The sequence below is a fragment of the Etheostoma spectabile genome, chromosome 19 (assembly GCF_008692095.1).
Source record: "Etheostoma spectabile isolate EspeVRDwgs_2016 chromosome 19, UIUC_Espe_1.0, whole genome shotgun sequence".
Taxonomy (NCBI): Eukaryota; Metazoa; Chordata; class Actinopteri; order Perciformes; family Percidae; genus Etheostoma; species Etheostoma spectabile.
In genome coordinates this window covers 8,245,940-8,269,224 of record NC_045751.1, presented here as the reverse complement: position 1 = coordinate 8,269,224, position 23,285 = coordinate 8,245,940, and the positions used below count along the sequence as shown (strand labels likewise).

At 37.5% G+C, this 23,285-nt stretch overlaps 2 protein-coding genes across 7 annotated transcripts; one reads left to right on the top strand and one right to left on the bottom strand.

The window, feature by feature from the left end:
* The first annotated feature begins 2,418 nt into the window (after window positions 1-2,418).
* LOC116706939 (complement C1q-like protein 4) lies at window positions 2,419-22,759 on the top strand. Of its 6 annotated transcripts, none has more exons than XM_032544012.1 (4): window positions 2,419-2,631; window positions 20,176-20,283; window positions 20,682-20,813; window positions 22,420-22,759. In XM_032544012.1, exons 1-4 carry the CDS (start codon window positions 2,538-2,540, stop codon window positions 22,698-22,700), a joined length of 615 nt encoding a protein of 204 aa, XP_032399903.1. In that variant the 5' UTR covers window positions 2,419-2,537; the 3' UTR covers window positions 22,701-22,759. The 6 variants fall into 6 exon arrangements, 5 of the variants coding, with proteins under 5 accessions (XP_032399903.1, XP_032399902.1, XP_032399901.1 ...); XM_032544011.1 differs by having other exon boundaries at window positions 2,420-2,604; window positions 20,149-20,283; XR_004336369.1 differs by lacking the exons at window positions 20,176-20,283; window positions 20,682-20,813; window positions 22,420-22,759 and adding exons at window positions 2,895-3,026; window positions 7,020-7,350; window positions 14,428-14,573 and having other exon boundaries at window positions 2,445-2,760.
* LOC116706938 (complement C1q-like protein 2) lies at window positions 9,301-12,034 on the bottom strand. The gene is made up of 3 exons (XM_032544008.1): window positions 11,724-12,034; window positions 10,977-11,108; window positions 9,301-9,682 (listed from the first exon to the last, which is right to left on the bottom strand). The coding sequence occupies exons 1-3, from the start codon at window positions 11,959-11,961 to the stop codon at window positions 9,402-9,404; spliced, it is 651 nt and encodes a 216-aa protein (XP_032399899.1). The 5' UTR covers window positions 11,962-12,034; the 3' UTR covers window positions 9,301-9,401.
* Window positions 22,760-23,285: the final 526 nt, after the last annotated feature.

The following is a 23,285-nucleotide window of genomic DNA, read 5'->3' as shown; positions in this document are numbered from 1 at the left end:
AGCTTTCAGTTTCTATGCTCCTCATATCTGGAATAAACTCCCAGAAACCTGCAGATCCGCTGCTACTCTCAGTTCTTTTAAATCAAGGCTGAAGACCTTTCTTTTTGATGCTGCCTTTCTTTAAATTAATGCTCATTTCTTTCTTATGCTGCACTGTAACTTTTATTCTTGTGTTTTATGTGTCCTAATGTTTCTATTTTGTTTTTAACTGTCTATTCATGTGTCTTATTGATTTTTAATGCTTATGACTTTTAACTGTTTGTACTTGTGTTTTATCTGTTTTAATGATTTTGTGTAAAGCACTTTGAATTGCCCTGTTGCTGAAATGTGCTATACAAATAAAGCTGCCTTGCCTTGCCTTGCCTAGTACCGTTGCTAGGCAACTGCAGCACTCTGTGGCTGGCTTCTCAACTGACAACATAGCTAAACCAGAATTCCATTTGTTTTCTCCACAAGGATTTTTTCATTATCTAGCCTAGGCCTACTGTAAGCATTAAAGGAACACACCGACTTATTGGGACTTCAGCTTGTTCACCGTAACCACCAGAGTTAGACAAGTCGATACGATACATACCCTTCTCATCTCTGTACGTGCTGTAACTCTGTCTGACGACCCCAGCATTAGCTTAGCCCAGCAAAGATCATGCAGGTAACTGGTTCCAGCTAGCTACTGCTTCAAATAAGTGACAAAATAACATTAACATGTTCCTTTTTACAGTACATGTTGGGATTTGTATAGTCACAGGGTGTACAAATAACAAGGTCCCATGAGACGCAGCCATCTTCTAACTGCATACTAATTGGGAACTATATTCTCAGAAAGGCAAAGCAGTGCTACTTGGGCGGAGTGATTACATAGAAAGTTAAAGAAAGAATGATAAGTGCAACACCAAAAAGCACAGTTACTTCTGTCAATAAAACCACTGTAAATAGCAATAGCAAACCTAGCATCTATGCACAAAAGACAGCAGGCACTTTGGATTCAGTGTTTGGCACACAACAACTCTGCTTGGATCGGAGGCTTGGATGCACAGGTAAATTAGACAAGGTTTGAGAGGTATTTAAATCTTTTTGTATGTTTTTTTTATTTTTTATATAAACTTTTAGCCATTTCTGCCTTTTACCACTGGGCAACTTAAATATAAAAGGGGAGCGAGAAAGAACGAGAGACATGCAGGAACTCACCGCAGGTCTCTGCGTTGAGGGACAAACCTTTAGATATTCAACTTTATGTCTTTTTCATCAATAATGCAAATTTATAAACCATTTTGTCTTCTAAAGGAGGGTTTTTGGTTCTGGTCTGACGGTACACCTCTCACCTATGTGAACTGGTGTAGAGGGAAGTCTTCTAACTTCCAAAACAGGCAGCACTGTGTATAAACTAATTGGACAGGTAATTAAAAAGACAATGTTTACCTTTAAAGCATAATGCAAAAGTGTGCTGTGAGACATTTTGTAAAAAAAAAAAGAAGAATATTCATTAATATATACAGGCCAGTAATTTCTTTTAAAATAATAGATTTGATGATTGATAGATTGTTTTGGGGTCAAATGTGGGGTTATCTAATCATTTAACTATTAGCAATGCAAAGAATTGCATAATTTACTACACATTGGTACTGTATATTTTGAACATTAACATCATTCATTTAGAAATGTACGAATACTACTGTATGATAACCGTATTGTTGTGATGACAACAGCTAATTTTTTTTGCCTGTTGTCTGCATAGTTTACGTTTTTGTTTTAGTGTGAAGTCTTGGTTTGTGTCTATCAGTTTAATCTATCAGCTAGCGTTGCTCTGGTTGGTTGTAGCGCTATCCTATTGCGTACAGAGTGAATCTGAAAGAACTGTTCATCCCACCCTTCAGATTGAGCCCTGCCATTGGTGAGTTCCCAGATCCAACATCTGGATGTGGGTCAGGCTATACTTACTCATAAATAACGCAAAAAGACATTCTATATTTACTATACTATACTGTAATAATATTAAGCATTAATTCATTACCATTAAACAGTTAGTTAAGAGAGAAGAATGTTTGTCTTATTGTAAATTCACAGAAAAAAACTGGACTTTAATCAGATATCTCAACACTTTTCTTAATCTCTGTGGGAATGTAACCAAAACCTGACAAAAGCAACAAGCAGGGGCAAAACCCTCATTTAAACATATAATTCATGATTTATATTATTACTGTAAATGAATGTGTGTATTTTGTGAAACTGTTTAACAAATAAAATATATATATATAAATATAAATTAATTTATTGGTTGATTTGCTACAATGCCAACTAAGACACATGCATCTTTGTGATGTTACGAAAAGATCAATAAGAAATGTGTCTGTGTACTCTGGGATATCAAAGGTTAACTGATTGCCAGTAAATGTTGGTAATACTATTTCTCATTGCACAATAAGCCTTGTTTTGCAAGGGGATGTTAAAAATTAGCAGATCATCTCTAAACAATATGAAAGCAGCCAGCAACACATCAGTTAGAGTTTAAGCAACTGAGCAAAGTTGAATCAACTTGGAGCATGAGGTGTACCATTTTATTGTTTGTTTCTCTGTTCTGTGGCCTTATTTTGGCCCAAGATGGTGGTAATCCTCCTGAAACAGAAATAACTAGTGAAACACAGTCATGCTTCCCTCACAAGTGTGATCTCCTGAAAGAGTTTGGTGCCCTGAGAGAAAAACTGGGAGTTATGGAAACCAGGCTGAAGGATAGTGAAAACCAGATCCTTGAACTGAAGAAAAAAGGTAAAGTAAAATGTTTTCTCTGATTCATAAAATACATCAGTGGATATTTATAAGTGGAAAAAATGAAATGAAATGAAAAAGTATGGAAATACATTTACAAAAATAATGTGATTACAATGGTTTGTTTGACACAGAAACAACTAAGGTAGCATTCAGTGCAGCGATAGGTGGGAATGGACAACAAATTGGACCCTTCAACACAGACACAACTTTAATCTACAAAACGGTGATAACAAACATTGGCAATGCCTACAACGAACATACTGGTGAGTATACAGTAGTACTGATATTTTCTATAAAATATATTGTCTTACTTCATAAACCCAGCACTATACAAACATAGGTAATTTTAAAAAGTTATTGGATCTCCTCCAGTGGCTGGCCTCAAGAGCATTGGAGAGCCCCACTCTGAGCCGTGTGTGTTTGTGTGTGTGTGTGTGTGTGTGTGTGTGTGTGTGTGTGTGTGTGTGTGTGTGTGTGTGTGTGTGTGGTGGACCTGGTCACCACAGACCCAAATCTTCTCAGCTGTTGCTACTGTCATATGCTGCACTGTCTCTTCATGTGGCACATTATGTTTGGCACATTGTCTGGGTCACGTTTTATATCATAACAAGGTAATGCAATGTGTAATCAAGGGATGGGGGGTTAGGGTTAGGTTTAGGGTTAGGGTTAGGGTTAGGGGTTAGGGTTAGGGTTAGGGTTAGGGTTAGGGGTTAGGGTTAGGGTTAGGGTTAGGGTTAGGGTTAGGCTAATGTAAATGGTAAATGCCTGTTGATACTACAACAATGCAAAGTATAGGATCTTAATATGAGAGGCCGGCTAGGAAATAATTCATACTTCTGTCTTACACACATTATTATGATCTTGCATATTCACCACTATACTCGTACACACACTATTATAATCCTTTTACATATATGTATGAGAGGGTATAGTCGTGTATGTGAGAGAGTATAGTAGTGTGTGTGTGTGTGTGTGTGTGTGTGTGTGTGTGTGTGTGTGTGTGTGTGTATGTGTGTGTGTGTGTATGTGTGTGAGAGTATAGCATTGTATGTAAGAGAGTTTAGTTGTGTATGTGAGAGTATAATTGTGTACATGAGAAAATATAGTTGTGGACATGAGAGAGTGTAGTAGTGAATGTGAGAGTTTAGTATTGTATATGAGAGAGAAAGTATAGTTGTGTGTGAGAGAGTATAGAAGTGTGTATAAGAGAATATAGTTTAATAGGAAATTGTTTAATCAATCAGGAAGACAGTTTAAATTCTCACTTCCTCATTGGCTAAAGGGGCCATTTTGAGTTATCATTATCCGGTGGGCTTGCTGCTGTGAAAGTACAGCTAACACCAACTCAGAGGAACAAGGAACATTTAAATCAAGCAGCAGAAACTAAAGACAAAAACAACCTTGTTGGACAAAAAATGTCAGGGGTATTTCTTCTTATTTACTGAGTTTTTCAAAATCAGTTTTTGTTTGTGGATGTAAATGGTAATGAGGAAAACATTGCTATCTTTTTTTACTGATACACTGTGGTGTGTTCAGAGATTTGTGAGGGAAACTGACAATTTGGAACATGACAGTATCATTTTGTAAAGATAAATTACTGAGCTTAATGGTTATACTCAGACAATCTCTTTCTTGCTCTCAATTAATAAGCAGTTTGAAGAGGGTGACAATCAGGGAAGCTTTGGTGTCCTGGAGGTGCTCCATGCATGTATTCAATAAATCATAAATCCCTATCAAAACTCATGGTCGGTGGAACGGAACATGGTGACCTTAGTAGTACCAACTATCACAACTGGTCATCCTGGTCGCCCTCCACACAATATTGCCATACAAATTGCCTACGTTTGGCCAATGGGGTTAATTGGGAACAACAATCTGTGTGCTTTGAAATCAGCAAGAGGACACTGTATCGTCACAGACAGCAGTTAAAAATTGGCAACCTCAGCTCTACAGCAATACCTGTATGTCCGTGCGGCACTTCAAACACGCAACCTTAGAATACAGCTTTGGCATCTGAGACGCTGCCTGCCACATCTTGACCCAATTGGTCGGGCCTTCCGTTGAGGCCGGGCAATTCACCCGAGTTTTTATTTATTCCGTTCAAAATCCTAATCATTTATGGTTACGTTTTTTCTTTGTTTAAAAAAATACTACATTAAAAAACCTGCCGGGATCTCTTCATTACATGGTTAAAAGTGAATTATCAGATTTTCTTTCAATAGGCATATAGATGGAAACCATAAACTGGTCAGGTGGAGAATGGTCTATTATGGATATGTTGACATCTTTAGTAGGAACATCATCTACTTGCAGTGCCTAAATAACAGTAGAGCATCAATTTTCGTGTTCGGTGTGGAAAATGTTCTCATGGTCTCAACATTATTTTCTTCAATGATATATAACAAATAATCCATTGCAGGCATGTTGGATTAGACTTTACTCTAATCTGATTTGTTAAATATTAAAACAAGCAATGAAGCCTTCCAGGTTCAGAAAGTAAGTCAGGTACAGTAAAATATTCTTCTTAGTCAACCAATCAGGAGCTGAGTAATCTAACTCCCCTCCGTTTCGATCAAACTCTCTCACATACATTACTATAATCTCTCACACACACTACTATACTCTCTCACACACACTACTATACTCTCTCACATACATTACTATAATCTCTCACACACACTACTATACTCTCTCACACACACTACTATACTCTCTCACATACATTACTATAATCTCTCACACACACTACTATACTCTCTCACACACACTACTATACTCTCTCACATACATTACTATACTCTCTCACACACACTACTATACTCTCTCACACACACTACTATACTCTCTCACATACATTACTATACTCTCTCACACACACTACTATACTCTCTCACACACACTACTATACTCTCTCACACACACTACTATACTCTACTGTAACGCACTTCTCATCGGGATCCCTAACAAGAGTCTGCAGAAACTGCAATATGTCCAGAACAGTGCTGCTAGGATCCTGATGAGAGTGCGAAAGTATGACCACATCACACCCATTCTCCACTCACTTCACTGGCTTCCCGTTTCAGCAAGGATAGAATACAAGGTCTCAATCATCACCCACCAATGCATCTATGGAAATGCCCCCCCCCCTACCTGAAAGAACTACTCATCCCTCACACTTCAACACGATCCCTCCGCTCAAACAACTCCAACCGCCTCCTAATCCCCAGAACTAAACTCAGCACCATGGGTGATCGAGCCTTCTGCTCTGCCGCTCCTCGGACGTGGAATGCCCTCCCTGACCATCTAAGGGCACCACAGACTTTGGAGACTTTTAAAAAAGGACTAAAAACTTTTCTTTTTAGCAGAACTTATGAGTTTTAACCTTGCACAAAAATGTTGTTGCACTATTTATAGATATTTTACATTGATGTTTTTACCTTGCTTTTATGACCTTGACTGTAGCACTTTAAGATTTGTTTAAATGTAAAGTGCATTACAAATAAAATTTATTATTATTATATTATTATTATTAATCTCACATACACTACACATACACTACAATACTCTCTCGCACACAATGCTATACTCTCTCACACACACTACACATACACTACAATACTCTCTCACACACAATGCTATACTCTCTCACACACACTACTATAGTCTCTCACATACACTACTATACTCTCTCACATACACTACACATACAGTACAATACTCTTTCACATACAATGCTATACTCTCTCACAAAATGCTATACTCTCACACACACTACTATACTCTCTCATATACACTACACATACAGTACAATACTCTTTCACATACAATGCTATACTCTCTCACAAAATGCTATACTCTCACACACACTACTATACTCTCTCATATACAATACTATACTCTCTCACATACACAACTATAATCTTTTTCTAAAAGATCATTGTTTGAAAAAAACAATCACATCCCCCTTTAAGAAAAATTGTGAATTGGAAAATGTTCAGCTGAGAATCACTGCTCTAGACTCCCTGTTTTGAAATAAAATAAACTGAAATGTGTCTGTTGGAAAGTTGTGTTGATGCTATGATAGAATGATGTCCAGCGGCCTAAAGTATGAAGACGAATTTAATTGCTATAGAATTTTGCAATAAATTAAGATAGCACTTTAAACGTGACCCACCCAAACATTCTCCAAGAAATGTTCAAGGACTTCTTCAAAGCTGTTTCAAAAAGTTGTTGGAATAAAATGTTGTTTTCCACAGGTATCTTCGCTGCGCCCGTCCCAGGACTTTACTACTTCACCTTTTATTATCATGCCGGAGGATCACACCCAGTGAGTCTAGTCCTCATCAAGAACAGCCAGAGTGTTGTGACAGCCTATGATCACCAAACACTGAGTGACGGGGCTGATAACGGAGGCAACGCAGTGTTCATGCAGCTGCAGCAAGGGGACCAGGTGTTTGTACGCTTAGGGGCAAATACTAATGTGTGGGGAAACAATGCAATCACCACCTTCAGCGGTTTTTTGGTCAATCAGGATTGAGAAACATTGAAAAGGATTCATTTGTCATTATGATCACAATTTTAACTGGCTTAAAGCAAATTAACCGAGAAATAAAGTTATTTGAAGGAAATTATTTTCTTTGTTTTTAATCTAAATAATTAATGGGAGCTCTGCAACCATTTCCAGACAAATTAGAAGGAAAGACAATATGTTGACTGACCTCTAATAGTCATTGATTTTAATCTCTAACGGAAGGGAAAATACTATTGGCCTAAAACCTTCTGCACAATGTCTGAACTACTGTATGCAAATGCATGTGTGTTTGGGTGTCCATGGGCTGTATTTCCATGTGTTTGATTAAATATATTGTACATATCCCACTTTTGTCACAACTTTACTTTTTATTTATTAATCTTTCTCCCTCTGTCTCTGTAAAACCCTACGACCCAAACAACGTGTTGAAAGCAGCAATACTAGTTTTTCTTCTAGTTGCCAACAAACCATCAGCTTCTCAGCATAATGAACTAACTGAAGTAATGGTTAAAGAAGACCAATCTCCTTTTAAGACTCTTTATTTCATGAGCAACAACCTTCTGATGCATTAGATTTTAGGACATAATGGTTATCAAAGTATTTATGAAGTGATCCCAGATTTGTTAACATCCAGCTTCAAAAACGAATAAATGTACGAGATATACATCGATTCTCACCTTTGGGTGACCAGAAAAACACTCAAGGATACCTAAACATGGGAGTTTCCAGCCAAACGTACGTACACCTGGCCTCTTTGCTGCGGCGGTATGATGTTCAAAGATTGATTTTTCACAACAAGACAAGTTGGCAGTTCAAACCGGAAGGAGTGTCTCCATTGATGTGTTGATGTGTGACCTGTGTCCTCTGTGTATCCATGAACTTAATCATAAATCAAAAAGTGATACTACTCAGTAACCGTCCGCACCCGTCCCACCCGTTTTCTTTGCTCTGGCTGGCAGCAATATGAACTTATGGTTTTGCATGATAAAAGAAAACATAAAGTCAGTCCTCAACATCTCCTGTTGCTCTAAATATGTACATGTAGGGACAACGAATAGCTTAAAGGAAACATCAGTTTCCATTCTTCATTCTTACCGATGTTCCATGGTGATGCTCAAGCTCTTGTTAACCAAACCTAGAAATAAATTCTACACGTGTCAATATGTTTCTAATCACTTTATTTTCAGCTTGTGCTTCTTCAGCATATATCTGAGCTGTTTTAGCTGTAAAAGCACGATGCACCAATTAATTCTGAATATATCAGAAATGTAAACTAATATCGAAATCTAAATCTTTTACTTAGTCAGTGGCTGTTTTTTCTGACATAAATCTGAGAGGTTGGAGGTGTGATACATATGGAACTCTAGCTTCAAGGAAACAGTAGCAAAACACTGTGAACCTTATTGGGATTATTAATCCATATTGCTCTGGACGTATATTTGATATAATGATCATAATAGTTGACACCAGTAGTTTATCAATTTATTAGAGTTATAGCTGTAACCACCTTTTTCTTTAGAAAACGGCAGGTGTCAGTGGTAAAGGTAAAAAGCTCATCATTAAAGCATTTAAACAGGTCCGTGTTCCTCTCCTCACCAACCCCTTCTTTGTGATATCATTATATAATACGATATATCACACTATGTCAGTGTTAGAAGAATAAAGCTGCGGACTTATTTTCGTTGTTGACCCCTGTTTTCAAAGTCTGCCTTTTCATTAATGAAAATGGAGATTGAAATTACCACGAGAGCAGAGAAAACATGATTTCCTACTGAGTGGCATGTTCTACATGTTTGCATTAATCTTTGTCTCTTTCTATTTCTGTTAAATATCACAACCAAACAATGTGTTGGGAACAGTAATCTATTCTTTTTTATTCAGTGTTTTTCAATTTAAGTACAGCATGCATTCAGCATAAATCAAATGGAGCAATGTTTAAAAAAACAATCTCATTTTTCAGACTTTATTTCATCAGCAAAAGTCTTCATTTAAACATAACACTAACCCATCATCATTTCAAAATGCAATGGCAATAATGTAATGCTATGAGATGTTTACATCCATCTTCACACAGAAATGAATAGATTTACGAGATATACGTTGATTCTCACAATTGACTGACCAGAAAACCACTGAAGGTTGTGTGGAAGTCAGATCCCCAAACATGGGAGTTTTTAGCCATGCGCACATACACCTGGTCTCTTTGCTGCAGCCGCAGGAATACTGCGTTTCCTCCGTTATCAGCACCGTCAGATTGTGTGATGTGATCACTGGTCTTGACCACTAAGTCATCGTTCTTGCACAGGAACAGCTTTGCCTCTTTTTCTCCTCCAGCATGATAGAAGATAGTAAAATAATAATCACCTGCAACAGGTGCATAGAAGATACCTGTGGAAACAGCACACAACAGCACTAAAGTAAGTTGTTTTTTTCCCTTCATATCTATAGATTCAGTGTGTTTGTCGAGTGATTAGTAGACAGGAAAGCAGTCTATTTTTCTGATGTCTTTGGGTAACGTGTTTGTACTTGACACACATACAGTAAAAACCGTTGTTTTGAGTGAGATACAGGTTTCTGAATGTCCTCCACCTGCAGTCTCCGGGTGAGCTGTTCAGAATCTGCACTGCTTTCTACGTCACTAGCTGAGACAAGGTGGCTAACCGCAGCATGCTAGCTCGTTCTCAATGGCGAAACACTGCTACAACACACACCAGTTTACCATAATCTCCAAAAGAACTACTTCCATGTCCCTGTTCTGCAGGTATTCCATAAGTGTGCCCTCGTTTAGAAGAAGTCTCCCAGCTAATCCTGCCTTGTACTGACCAAAGTTGGAGAAAGAGTTATCTGATGTGATCTTACATGTGCGACTCCCAACAAAGATAATATAGAAGTTAGATGTTTCACTCTGTAGCTAAAACAGAGAACTAAACACACAGGGTGAAAGAAGATATGTTGTTTTTTTAAGATTAAACCATGTAAAACTATTCTGGTACAAACTCAAAACACAATTATAAACCTGAAAATGAGCATAATATAAGCACTTTAAAATCCACAACCAAAGTACAGACACTAATGTCGACTTTTAAAAATATAATTTACCTTCTGTGCTTAACGTGCATGTTCTTCTGACAGCTAGTGTGTGTGCTTGTTGAAAGGGGAGAAACCTATCTAACAATGACTCTCTCTCTCTCTCTCTCTCTTTCTCTTTTTTTCTCATGGCCTCAGCTGGAGTCTCATTGATAATGATGCACATTTGGCCTAAACCTGCAGAAGTATATTACAGTATACACAGTACATTTTGTTTTTTAGCTTTGTTTTTGTTTTCAGATTTTGGTTTGGGTTAGGGGAGGGCCCCATTCCCCGCTTTCTTCAGTATTTACTTTAGGGGTCACATTTGTTAAAATAAGATGATTGTTTATCAGTTATTCCATGACTCCTCTTACCTTTTTAAAATTTGCAATCTTCTCATGCACACACCAACACCTCGAAAACTTTTTCAAATTGTATTGATTTTACCAGTTTATCTGCTGCAAGTAAAACACTAGTTTCAACAACAAAACAAAATAGCATTTGTAGTAAAATCTGCTTTTATTTACTAGCTTACGCTTTGTATTCAAAAACGAAAAGTCTCAATAACACGATACACTTGTTGCCTAAACCTGCAGGTGACTGCGAGTGTTACCTGTGGATGGACTATAGGCGTCACCGATGTTCGTTATCACTCTTGTGAAGATTAGAGTTGTGTCTGTGTCGAAGGGTCCAATGGTTGAATCTCCTCCTCCTGTTGCTGCGCTGAACATCACCTTGGTTATAGCTGTGTGATTAACAAAAAACATAACAAAAGTATTTCCAGTGTCCTATTACAAGAAAAACATGAACATCAAATGTTTCTGTTTAATACTGACTAATAACTTCTAGCAATATTATGAATTATGACTTGTCCACAAGAAACAATGTTCTATAACAAAACTTCCATTTGTAGGCAAGAATATGTTTTGTTTCAAGTTGATTAAGTAATTGGGTGCATTACATTGCAATACACAAAATGCTGAATATATTCTTAAATACAATCTTAACTAGAACTGCAAGCAGTTATGACGGGGTCCAATCCTCATCGCGTCAGTTGCCCCCGATGACGTGAGGAGCACCCAAAAGCGGGACCAGGTTTCAGCCGCAAGGTCTGCGGTACTCTACCGTACATATACTGTATATGCCGTATATAAATATCCCATTGATACTCAACATTGATTGAGTAGAAGGGCCAAAACTGGTCTACATTAGCTACAAAAAACCCTATCGCTGAGCTTGTACAGTTTAGGCTTATCCTTACGAAAAAAACTGGGTTACACAGCCCTGCTGTGTGAACCGTGTAGATTTGTTACCACGGTTCCTACAGCCTCAGGCTTGGACTCCTAAAAATGTACTTTACCTTTGTTCTTCAGTTCCTGAATCTGGGTTTCACTGTCAGCCAATCTGGTTTCACTGTTTTCCAGTCTGGCTTCTACAGAGCTGAGTTTTTGTTGCAGGGCACCTATCTGTTCCAGGACATCACACATGTCAGGAAAGCATGGCCTTGGTGTCCTATTTCTTTCTGTTTCAGTAGTATTAACTTGGGCCAAAGTCAGGCCACAGAACAGAGAAACAAACAGTAAAATGGTAGACTTCATCTTCCAAGTTAAACGTCATTCAGTCGCCTTCACTCCAACTGACATGATCTCTCTGGCTTCTTTTATATGGTTTGAAATATTATTAATTATTAACATCCCCTTGAAAAAGGCTTGTTAAGCAATGAGAAAATAGTATTATCAACATTTACTGGCATGTAGAGTAGACAAACATTTTCCGCTCTTTATTGATCATGCAATGACTTTGCAAAGATTCACGTGTTTCAGTCGATATTATAGCAAATCATCAAGAAATAAAGTAAGTTAGAGGAAATCATTTGAATCTGAATTCATTAAGATTATGCACCTTCTGGTTTAAAGACAGCATCTCTATGTTATTTGTCCTGCACTGGGATTTTAACAGTGAAGAGGTTACTGATGATCCATGGCGCCCAGCTATTTTTTATTTAAACACAATGCACAAAATGTGTCAATAATTTCTTGTTTCATTTCTGTCTGTGTGGCTACTGTATCAGGTCATTTTCAAATGTCAAAGTCATTTATTCAAATCTCAACAACCAATAAAGCGCTTAAACACTAATTATCACCTATGTTATTATCACATATCATCTGTGAAACTCTTATCTTAACTTCATTCACTTGTCTCTCCTGATTGATGTAGAGTTGGGAGATCCCAAGTTTAAAATACATAAGTATTCATAATGTTAACTTCAGAACTTTAACGACCATCCAAACATACTGTATATCCACAAAAAATGATTAAATCAAAGAAAAAAAAGTGAATATCTTTTATCTTTTTTCCCCTGCTGAATGTGTACACTCTGTCCTGACACTTATCAACTAAAAAGCATAAGAAGTTTGAAGATCTAATTCTGAATTTTTCAGGTTAAGTTTAAATGCTGCATGTACAGCACTTGACCAATAACTGGTGTATTTATATTGTGTTTGAACAACATTTAAAAAACAAAAACTAATTCTTCTCCGTCTCTAGACTAGATGAACATAGTTCTCCAGATCACCGTCACGATCACTCTTGCTCTTGTTCATGGGAACAATCAGCCTTGTCAGATAAAGCATAACAACAATCCATGTGACACATTTGTGTGCTTTATTAACCGACAATCAAAGCAGAAATAGGAAAGAGGAGAGTTACACCATTACAGTAATGCCAACTTTAACAACAGTGTCAATGGACAACCCATTCTCACTCCGAAAGCATAAAATACGGACCACATACCGATACAACGTAAAAAGCACCCTTGAGCGTGTTTGTAGAACGCACCAGGAAGAAAAGCAGCTACACAGTGCTTGAAGATGATGTAGCACTAAGTAACAAGTAGTATAAAAGCCCGAAAACCACCTAAGGAAGTTGGTTAGGGTTGTGAATGCGTCAAACAACACAGGACCGGGGATCATGTCCTACGTGTCACGTTTCCTAAACCCAACCGTTGTCCTGTGTGTCATTGTAAACATAAGCCCACCCACGACCTTTTTCTTAACCTAACTGCGTCAAAAGTGATGCTAATTGTCCGACCCAACGCATTTAGATGTGATGCTAAAGGAGACTTTTACAGCCAATAACAATGCCAAAGGCACCTGACCAAACGTCCGTATTTTACACGATGGGAGAGAGAACATGTTGCAACGGAACAACATTTCAAATTGAAATCATATAAATTCTTGATTTACTTTACAGTGAAACATCATTCTTATTATACAGGTACATAAAGAGTGAAAGACTGCAACAGACCGAGGCAGACCTTCATCGAGAGCTGGGATCATGGAGATGTCGAACAGATCAGTAACGGCTCCGGTCGCCAGTTGGTCCAGTTGTTCCAGTTGGTCCAGTTGGTCCATTTGTTCCAGTTGTTCCAGTTGTTCCAGTTGTTCCAGTTGGTCCAGTTGGTCCATTTGTTACAGTTGTTCCAGTTGTTCCAGTTGATCCAGTTGGTCCAGTTGGTCCAGTTGGTCCAGTTGGTCCAGTTGTTCCAGTTGTTCCAGTTGTTCCAAACAACAAAATGGCAAACTGTTTATCCCCAGTTGATTCATCCTCGCTCACTATGGCCTTAACTCAGACTGATGTTATCCTTTTGGACACTTTTATATTGTTTAAAGATGAGCTGCTAATTTTTAAATCCCCTTAAACCCTCATGTTGTCCTCGGGTCAAATTGGACCCTTTTTCAGTTTTTTATCACAAAAAATGGGCCTTCGAAATAAGCCCTGAAAATATCAACATTAGAAATATCACTACAAACGTATTAACTTTGGAAAAAAACATCAAAAAAAGCACCCACAACATTGAAAAACTGACAAAAATGTTGGAAAAAGCGATAATGGTTGACGGGAAGACTACACAAGGGTTAAAAAAATTATGCTTATTATGCAATGAGTAAACTGTATGAACTGAATTTGGTGGAAATCAGTTAACCTTTGATATCCTAGAGCAAACAGACCCATTTATCAGCACTTTATTTACAGTTGTAAATATTTATGTGTTTCAGTTGGTATTAACAGATTGGATATCATACATATATTTCTTTTTTTCTTTATCGTTTTGTATCTCTGTTTTAAGTGATGAAAGTATTTAAAATGCTGTAGGTTCATTTGAACTCATTCCAATTATCACTAATAAACGACGTGATATACTGCAGATTAAATAATGCACTTCTTTTGGCTGTGTATGTTGTGAATTTTTCAAACACTCTTTAAACTTTCTATTGTCCTTGTGTAGATTGTTAATCCTTTCAACTTTTTTAAATTAAAAACTTAAGTGAGAATGCAAAAGTGGTGTATACTGTAGGTCTATCTTTTTATTAAACCAATCAAATGCCTCAAACCTTTTTTATTGAATTCACAGAATATAGAATTCTAAAACTTGATAGATGGTTAAACAAATGATAGATTTTAGTGGCAGTGCACAACAATTGCATGGAAAGGAAAAACAAAACAAGTATTAAACAGTTAAAGTGAGTATTGTAATGTAAAGCAACCCTTTTTGTGTCTTTTGAGGCACTTGTAATCAGAACCCGGTGTTGTGCCGAGCCTGTGCAGTGAAGCATGAGTTCTACTTCAAGTGTCTCTTTGTGGGCAAGGGTTAGGTTTGTTTGTTTTACACGTTTCATTTGCAAAGGCAATTCATAGTCAATCCAATATCTATACTCTCTCTTTTTAAACTCAACTTGACTCTGAGTAACTACTGCACAAGAGTTCCTATGTGTGAAAACACAAATGGCAAATAAAGTTCTTGATTCTTGATTCTTGATTCTCTCTCATGCTTTGGAGGGTAACAAAGTGAAGCCGATCCCACCTGACACTGGGCGACAGACGAGTTACATCCTGAACAAGACGCAAATCAATCACAGGGCTGACACGTAGAGACAGACAAATGTTTTCATGCGGTATGTCATGGATCGTAGTCTGTTTATGTGCCTGTCAATAATCTACGGTCCAGGGCAATATGGTTTAGCAATCTCAAAAACAAGTCATCAAATGAGAAAAGGATTTTAATGAATTATTTCTGAAACGGTTTCCTAGAAGCTAGATCCCGTTAATGTATCACACATCTAACCTCTCAGATATACACACAGTATATCACAAAGAAAGGGTTGATGAGGACTGGAACACAAATGCACAAAGATTAGTGTGGTATGTTCAACACAGGTACCTGGAATTTTCTAAAGAAAATGGGAATTACAGCAATACCTACAATCAACAGATAAATTACTGGTGTCAGTTATTATGGTAATGATATTAAATGTTCCTGGGAAATATGGATTAATAATTTCAATAACAAGTCATTAAAAGAGATAAGGGTTCATTGATTTTTTGCTATTGTTTCCTTGAAGCGAAAATTCCCTAAAATGTACCACACCTCCACCCTTTCTGTCAGGAAAACACCAGGAGTAAGAGATTTGGAGACGCTAATGGTTGATCAAATTGATTTGCATCATTGCAATCATCGACTGGGATGTTAAAAATTAATTGTTCGTCAATAAACACAATAAAAGCAACCAGAGGGATCACATCAGACAGAGTTTAGGTGATTGAGCGCTCTTGGATCAACTTGGAAGATGAATTTCACCATTGTATTGTTCGTGTCAATGTTCTGCGGCTTGATTTTGGCCCAGGATAATGCTACTGGTGCTACTGAAACAGAGGAAACTGGTGAAACAAAGTCATCTTGTCCTGACATGCATGATCTCCTGATAGAGTTTGGTGCCATGAGAGAAAAACTTACATCTGTGGAAACCAGACTGAAGGAGAGTGAAAACCAGATTCTGGAACAGAGAAACAAAGGTAAAGCTAAATATAAAGACTGTATTGAAGAAAAGAAGAAATACATGATTACTTGAATTAGTACAAAACAAGTTCTACATGTCAAAAGATAGAAGCAGTGTGAGAAAAATGTTTTCTTCCAATTGACTTGATTACTGGAAGTCTCTAGTCAGTAATGGAATTATTAAAACTAATGCTCTTTTCATTAATAAAAAAGAAAATGTAATAGATGAGAAGACACTGGAAATACTTTTGTGATCAGAATGTTTTGTTTCCCACAGAAAGGACCAAGGTGATATTCAGTACAGCAGTAGCACAAGGTGAAAAACACGTTGGACCCTTCAACACAGACATAACTTTAAGCTACAAACGAGTGATAACAAACATCGGTGATGCCTACAATCCATCCACAGGTAACACACACACCTGCAGGTTTAGACTTGTTCTGCATCAGTTTTATTACAAAGATTTAGTAGATTAAGGAAGATGTAAATACATTATGTTGAATGCTATTGTTTTAATTTCATTATCAAGAACAGCCAGGAACCACTGAAGATATAATAAAGTTCTGTTTGCTTGCAAGTAGGTCAGTCACAGTACTCACAGCATCAGTACAGAAAAATGACTGCCTGAAAAAGCTTGCTACAGCAGCTCTTGTACTACAATGTGGAATGAGATAAACCACGCAGTCACAACAAAGCAGTAATGTTGACAGTTGCTCACAGTCCAGGGGCACCTGTTTTTTCCCAACGTCCCACCATGCTCCAGACAAGGACAAGACAGTTTCCCAGATACCAGATGTCAACAGTAGTAATGCAAACAGTTTTAACACTGATCAGAGAAAAAGTATATATGTAAAAAGTATATATGTAACGTAATGTTTCTAACATGTAGTTTTTTGTTAAGACAAATGCATTAAAGGAAAAATCCTGCCAATTTTTACTTGAATCTTGGTTGCTGGATGTATCCGACTACTGTTGATTGGAGAAAAAAAGACCAAAATCAGTGCTAGCAAACTGGAGTTGCTGCAGCTTAACACATACAAAAAGCAACTAAAATGTATGCACAACATGAACAGGGCCCTTACGTGCCAAAAAGGTGCATTTTCAACTCAGAAATAGTGAATAAACCATTTAAATTAAATATAAACCAATTTAAGTTTGTACTGTCACCTACCTCTTTTCCATTGGTCGCTTCAACAAAAGCCCAGAAGAGTTGATCACGGAGGTAATGCCTTCGTGACAAAAACTTGAGAATTATTTCCCCCTCAAAAATAGTTAATTGAGCACTGTAGTGGTTATGACCATAGTGACTATGTTACCACATGAAAACGGTCCAAATGATGCCTGCAGGTTTGCACAGTAATGGCGTTACTGAAGGCTATGAATAAAATTGAATACAAGTTTTTCATTTTAAAAGGTTAGTAAAATAATTTACAAAGACAAGGACTTACTGATAAATGAGGATTTTATTTTAATGTGACCCCCAAAATAAATACTAAAGAAAGGTGGGCATGGGGCCCTCCCCGTTACCTCATCCAACATCAGAAACATAAAAATAACAAGGCTATGACTGATCAGTACAAAAAAAATTTCACATCTCATTTTGTTTAGGCCATGATGAGAGAGAGAGAGAGAGAGAGAGAGAGAGAGAGAGCGAGAGAGAGAGAGAGAGAGAGAGAGAGAGATTTCTCTCTATTCATGCCACCCTCAGGTACACCTGAAGGGAAAACAACACAAATACACAGTAGCTATCAGAAAAAGATGCATGTTAAGAACACAATAACATAAATCTATCAAGTACAAAAATGTTACCCTAAAACATCAGAAAAATAGACTGCCTTCCTGTCTACCAATCAATCGACAAACACACGGAATCAATAAATATGAAGGGAAAAAATACACATATTTTAGTGCTGTTGTGTTCTGTTTCCACAGGTATCTTCAATGCCCCTGTTGCAGGTGTTTATTATTTTACTATCTTCTACACTGCTGGAGGAAACAGAGAGGGAAAGCTGTTCCTGTACAAGAACAATGACTTGGTAGTCATGACCAGTGATCACATTACACAATATGACGGTGCTGATAACGGAGGAAACGCAGTATTCCTGCAGCTGCAGCAAAGAGACCAGGTGTATGTGCGCATGGCTGCAAACTCACACGTTTGGGGAAATGACTACTACACAACCTTCAGTGGTTTTCTGGTCACTCAAATGTGAGAATCAACGTATATCTCATAAATCTATTCATTTCTGTGTGAAGATAGATGTAAACATCTGATAGCACTATTTTATTGCCATTGCATTTTGAAATGATGATGGGTTAGTGTTATGTTTAAATGAAGGCTTTTGCTGATGAAATAAAGTCTGAAAAATGAGATTGTTTTTTTAAACATTGCTCCATTTGATTTATGCTGAATGCATGCTGTACTTTAATTGAAAAACACTGAATAAAAAAGAATAGATTACTGTTCCCAACACATTGTTCGGTTGTGATATTTAACAGAAATAGAAAGAGACAAAGATTAATGCAAACATTTAGAACATGCCACTCAGTAGGAAATCATGTTTTCTCTGCTCTTGTGGTAATTTCGATCTCCATTTTGATTAATGAAAAGGCAGACTTTGAAAACAGGGGTCAACAACAAAAATAAGTCCACCACTTTATTCTTCTAACACTGACATAGTGTGATATATCATATTATATAATGATATCACAAAGAAAGGGTTGGTGAGGAGAGGAACACTGCAATGTTAATGCTTTAATGATGAGCTTTTTACTTTTAACACTGACACCTGCCCTTTTCTAAAGAAAAAGGTGATTACAGCTATAACTCTAATAAACTGATAAATTACTGGTGTCAACTATTTTGGTAATTATATCAAAAATACGTCCAGAGCAATATGGATTAATAATCCCAATGAGGGTCATAGATTTTTGCTACTGTTTCCTTGAAGCTAGAGTTCCATATGTATCACACCTCCCACCTCTCAGATTTACGTCACAATAATAGCCATTGACTAAGTAAAAGATTTAGATTTGGATATTAGTTTACTTTTCTGATATATTCAGAATGAATTGGTGTATTATGCTTTTACAGCTAAGATAGCTCAGATATATGCTGAAGAAGCACAAGCTGAAAATAAAGTAATTAGAAACATATTGACACGTGTAGAATCTATTTCTAGGTTTGGTTCACAGGAGCTTGAGCATCACCATGGAACATCGGTAAGAATGAACAATGGAAACTGATGTTTCCTTTAAGCCATTCATTGTCACTATATGTACATATTTAGAGAAACAGGAGATGTTGAGGACTGACTTTATGTTTTCTTTTATCATGCACAACCATAAGTTATATTGCTGCCAGCCAGAGCAAAGAAAACGGGTGGAAAATGGAACAAGAAATGATTGATAAATTTGTGCATTGTGTTAAAATGTTTAATAAATAAAGCTGCGCGCCATGGATCATCAGTAACCTCTTCACTGTTTAAGTCCCAATGAGGGACAAATAACATAAAGATTCTGTCTTCAAACCAGAAGGTGCATAATCTAAATGAATTCAGATTTAAATGATTTCCTCTAACTAACTTCATTTCTTGATGATTTACTCTAGTACCGTTCACTCAGTATTATAGCAAATCATCAAGAAATAAAGTTAGTGATGACATGAATCTTTGCAAAGTCATTGTAGGATCAATAAAGAGCGGAGTGTTTACTCTAAAATATCAAAGATTAACTAAATGCCAGTATGTTGGTAATACTATTTTCTCATTGCTTAATAAGCCATTTTTGAGGGGATGTTAATATTTAACAATATTTCGAACAACATAAAAGCAGCCAGAGACATTTCAGTTGGAGTGAAGGCGACGGAGTGACATTAAACTTGCAAGATGAAGTCTACCATTTTACTGTTTGTTTCTCTGTTCTGTGGCCTGACTTTGGCCCAAGTGGATACTACTGAAACAGAAAGAAGTAGTACACCAGGGCCATGCTTTCCTGACATGTGTGATGTCCTGGAACAGATAAGTGCCCTGAAACAAAAATTGGCTGACAGTGAAACCCAGATTCAGGAACTGAAGAACAAAGGTAAAGTACATTTTTAGGAGTCCAAGCCCGGGGCTGTAGGAACCATGGTAACAAAGCTACACGGTTCACACAGCAGGGCTGTGGAACCTAGTTTTTTTTTTTTATTCTTCTCCGCCTAAAACTCCCGCTACAGCTTAAACTGTACAAGCTTTTGTATGCTAAAACATGCCACTCTTAGGCTCTGTGCCAAATTTGGCGAAGATCGGCGACAGGGGGGGCTGTAGCTAACGTAGACCAGTTTTTGGCCATTATAGACCATGGCTTCTTACAGTCAAGTCATAATTCATGATATTGCTAGAAGTTGTTAGTCAGTATTACACAGAAACATCTGATGTTCATGTTTTCGTTATGATAGGACACTGGAAATAATTTAGTTATGTTTTTTGTTAATCACACAGCAAGTACCATGGTGATCTTCAGCGCAGCAACAGGAGGAGGAGATTCATCCATTGGACCCTTCGACACAGACACAACTCTAATCTTCACAAGAGTGATAACGAACATCGGTGACGCCTATAGTCCATTCACAGGTAACACTCAAAGTCACCTGCAGGCTTAGGCTACAAGTGTATCGTGTTATTGAGACTTTTCGTTTTTGAATACAGAGAGTAAGCTAGTGAATAAAAGCAGATGTTAGTACAAATGCAATTTTGTTTTGCTGTTGATAAAATTGTTTTACTTGCAGCAGATAATCAAGTAAAATCAATAGAATTTGAAAAAGTTGTTGAGGTGGTGTGTGCATAAGAAGATTTGAAGATTTAAAGAGGTCAGAAGAGTCATGGAATAACTGATAAACAATCATCTTATTTTAACAAATGTGACCCCCAAAGTAAATACTGAAGAAAGCGGGGAATAGGGCCCTCCCCTAACCCAAACCAAAATCTGAACACAAAAAAAAGCTTAAAAAAGGACTACTTACCACTGTGTATACTGTAATATACTTCTGCAAGTGTAGGCCAAATGTACATCACTATCAACGAGATTCCAGCTGAGGCCATCAGAAGAGAGAGAGAGAGAGAGAGAGAGAGAGAGAGAGAGAGAGAGTGTCCTGGCTAGATAGGTTTCTCCCCTTTCAACAAGCACACACACTAGCTATCTAAAGAAGATGCACGTTAAGCACAGAAAGTAAATAATATTTTTGTAAGTCAACATTAGTGTGTGCACTTTGGTTGTTGTTTTTCAAGCGCCAAAATTATGCTCATTTTCAGGTTCATAATTGTATTTTGAGGTTGTACCAAAATAGTTTAACATTGTTTTATTTTCAAAAACCACCATATTTTTGTTCACCCTGTGTATTTGGGTCTCTGTTTTAGCTACAGAGTGAGACATCTCACTTGTTTTGGCTACAGAGTGAGACATCTCACTTGTTTTAGCTACAGAGTGAGACATCTCACTTCTATACTATCTTTGTTGGGAGGCACATGCTCAGTAGCTAGGTAAGATCACATCAGATAACTCTTTCTCCAACTTTGGTCAGTACAAGGCAGGATTAGCTGGGAGACTTCTTCTAAACAAGGGCATGCTTGTGGAATACCTGCAGAACAGGGACATGGAAGTAGTTCTTTTGGAGATTAGGGTGAACTAGTGTGTGTTGTAGCAGTGTTTCACCATTGAGAACGAGCTAGCATGCTACGGTTAGCCACCTAGTCTCAGCTAGTGACGTAGAAAGCCGTGCAGATTCTGAACAGCTCACCCGGAGACTGCAGGTGGAGGACATTCAGAAACCTGTATCTCACTCAAAACAACATGGATAGTTTTTACTATAAGTTAAAGTTTGTACTGTATGTGTGTGGAAGCACCAGAGACACAAGTTAACACCCCAAATCCCAGAAAAATAGATTTTTTTTTCATGATGTGGGCACTTTAAATAAGCCTTTACAGGTTTCTTCTATTTACTCACATTTTTGTTCATTATGTTCTGAGAAACAAATAAACTAAGGCTATCAAGTACCAAAAAATGCTAACCTAAAGAAAAATGGACTGCCTTCCTGCCAACCTAGTTGTCTAAGAACATATCAAAACCCAAGATTTGAGGAAGACAACAAACTTATTTTTTATTTGGCGGTGTGGTAAAACATTAATATTAAGTTCTGACATCTACTGATTATTGTGGTCTGATTTCTGCTGTTTCCACAGGTGTCTTCACCGCACCTGTTGCAGGTGTTTATTATTTTACCATGTCCTATCATGGTGGAGGATCACATGATACAGGGTTGACTCTTGTCAAGAACAATGAAGACATCGTCAAGGCAAATGATCACAGCTCAACATATGACAGAGCTGATAATGGAGGAAACGCTGTGTTCCTGCGGCTGCAGCCGAGAGACATGGTGTTTGTGCGCTTGGCTGCATACCTTTACGTTTGGGGAACAGACTACCATACTACTTTCAGCGGTTTCCTGGTCACCCCATTGTAAGAATCTCTGTTCATCGATTGATTTGTTCCTGTTTGAAGACGAATGTAAAAGAAAATCTTTAAATCTGATGCATCAGAATGTTGTGGCTCATGAAATAAAGAGTCTGAAAAGGAGATTGGTCTTCTTTAACCGTTGCTTCATTTGGTTAATTATGCTGAGAAGCTGAGTTTTGTTGGCAACTGATAAACTTTTATTGCTGCTTTCATCACATTGTTTGGTTGTAGGTTTTTACAGAGACAGAGGGAGAAAGATGAATGCAAACAGGAAGGAACAAGTCTCATCACAATAAGTGGTACAGTTCAGCTCAGTTGTCGCCCCTCTAACAGAAGGACCAGATGGTGGTCCAACAGTCCATAACAGTATAAAGTTATGTCATTTGCATTAAATCTAACCCTGGATGAAAGAAAGCACTGAAGTAACACATGCAGACAAAACATTGTGGCAGAGGTATCCTAAAACCAAAATGTAAGAATTCATGAGCCCAATAATAATACAGTGTGATTTGCAAACAACTTCACTTATTTTTTTGCATTGATCACCCTATGGATTATTGATATTTCTTAACATAAAAAAGGGGAAATATGG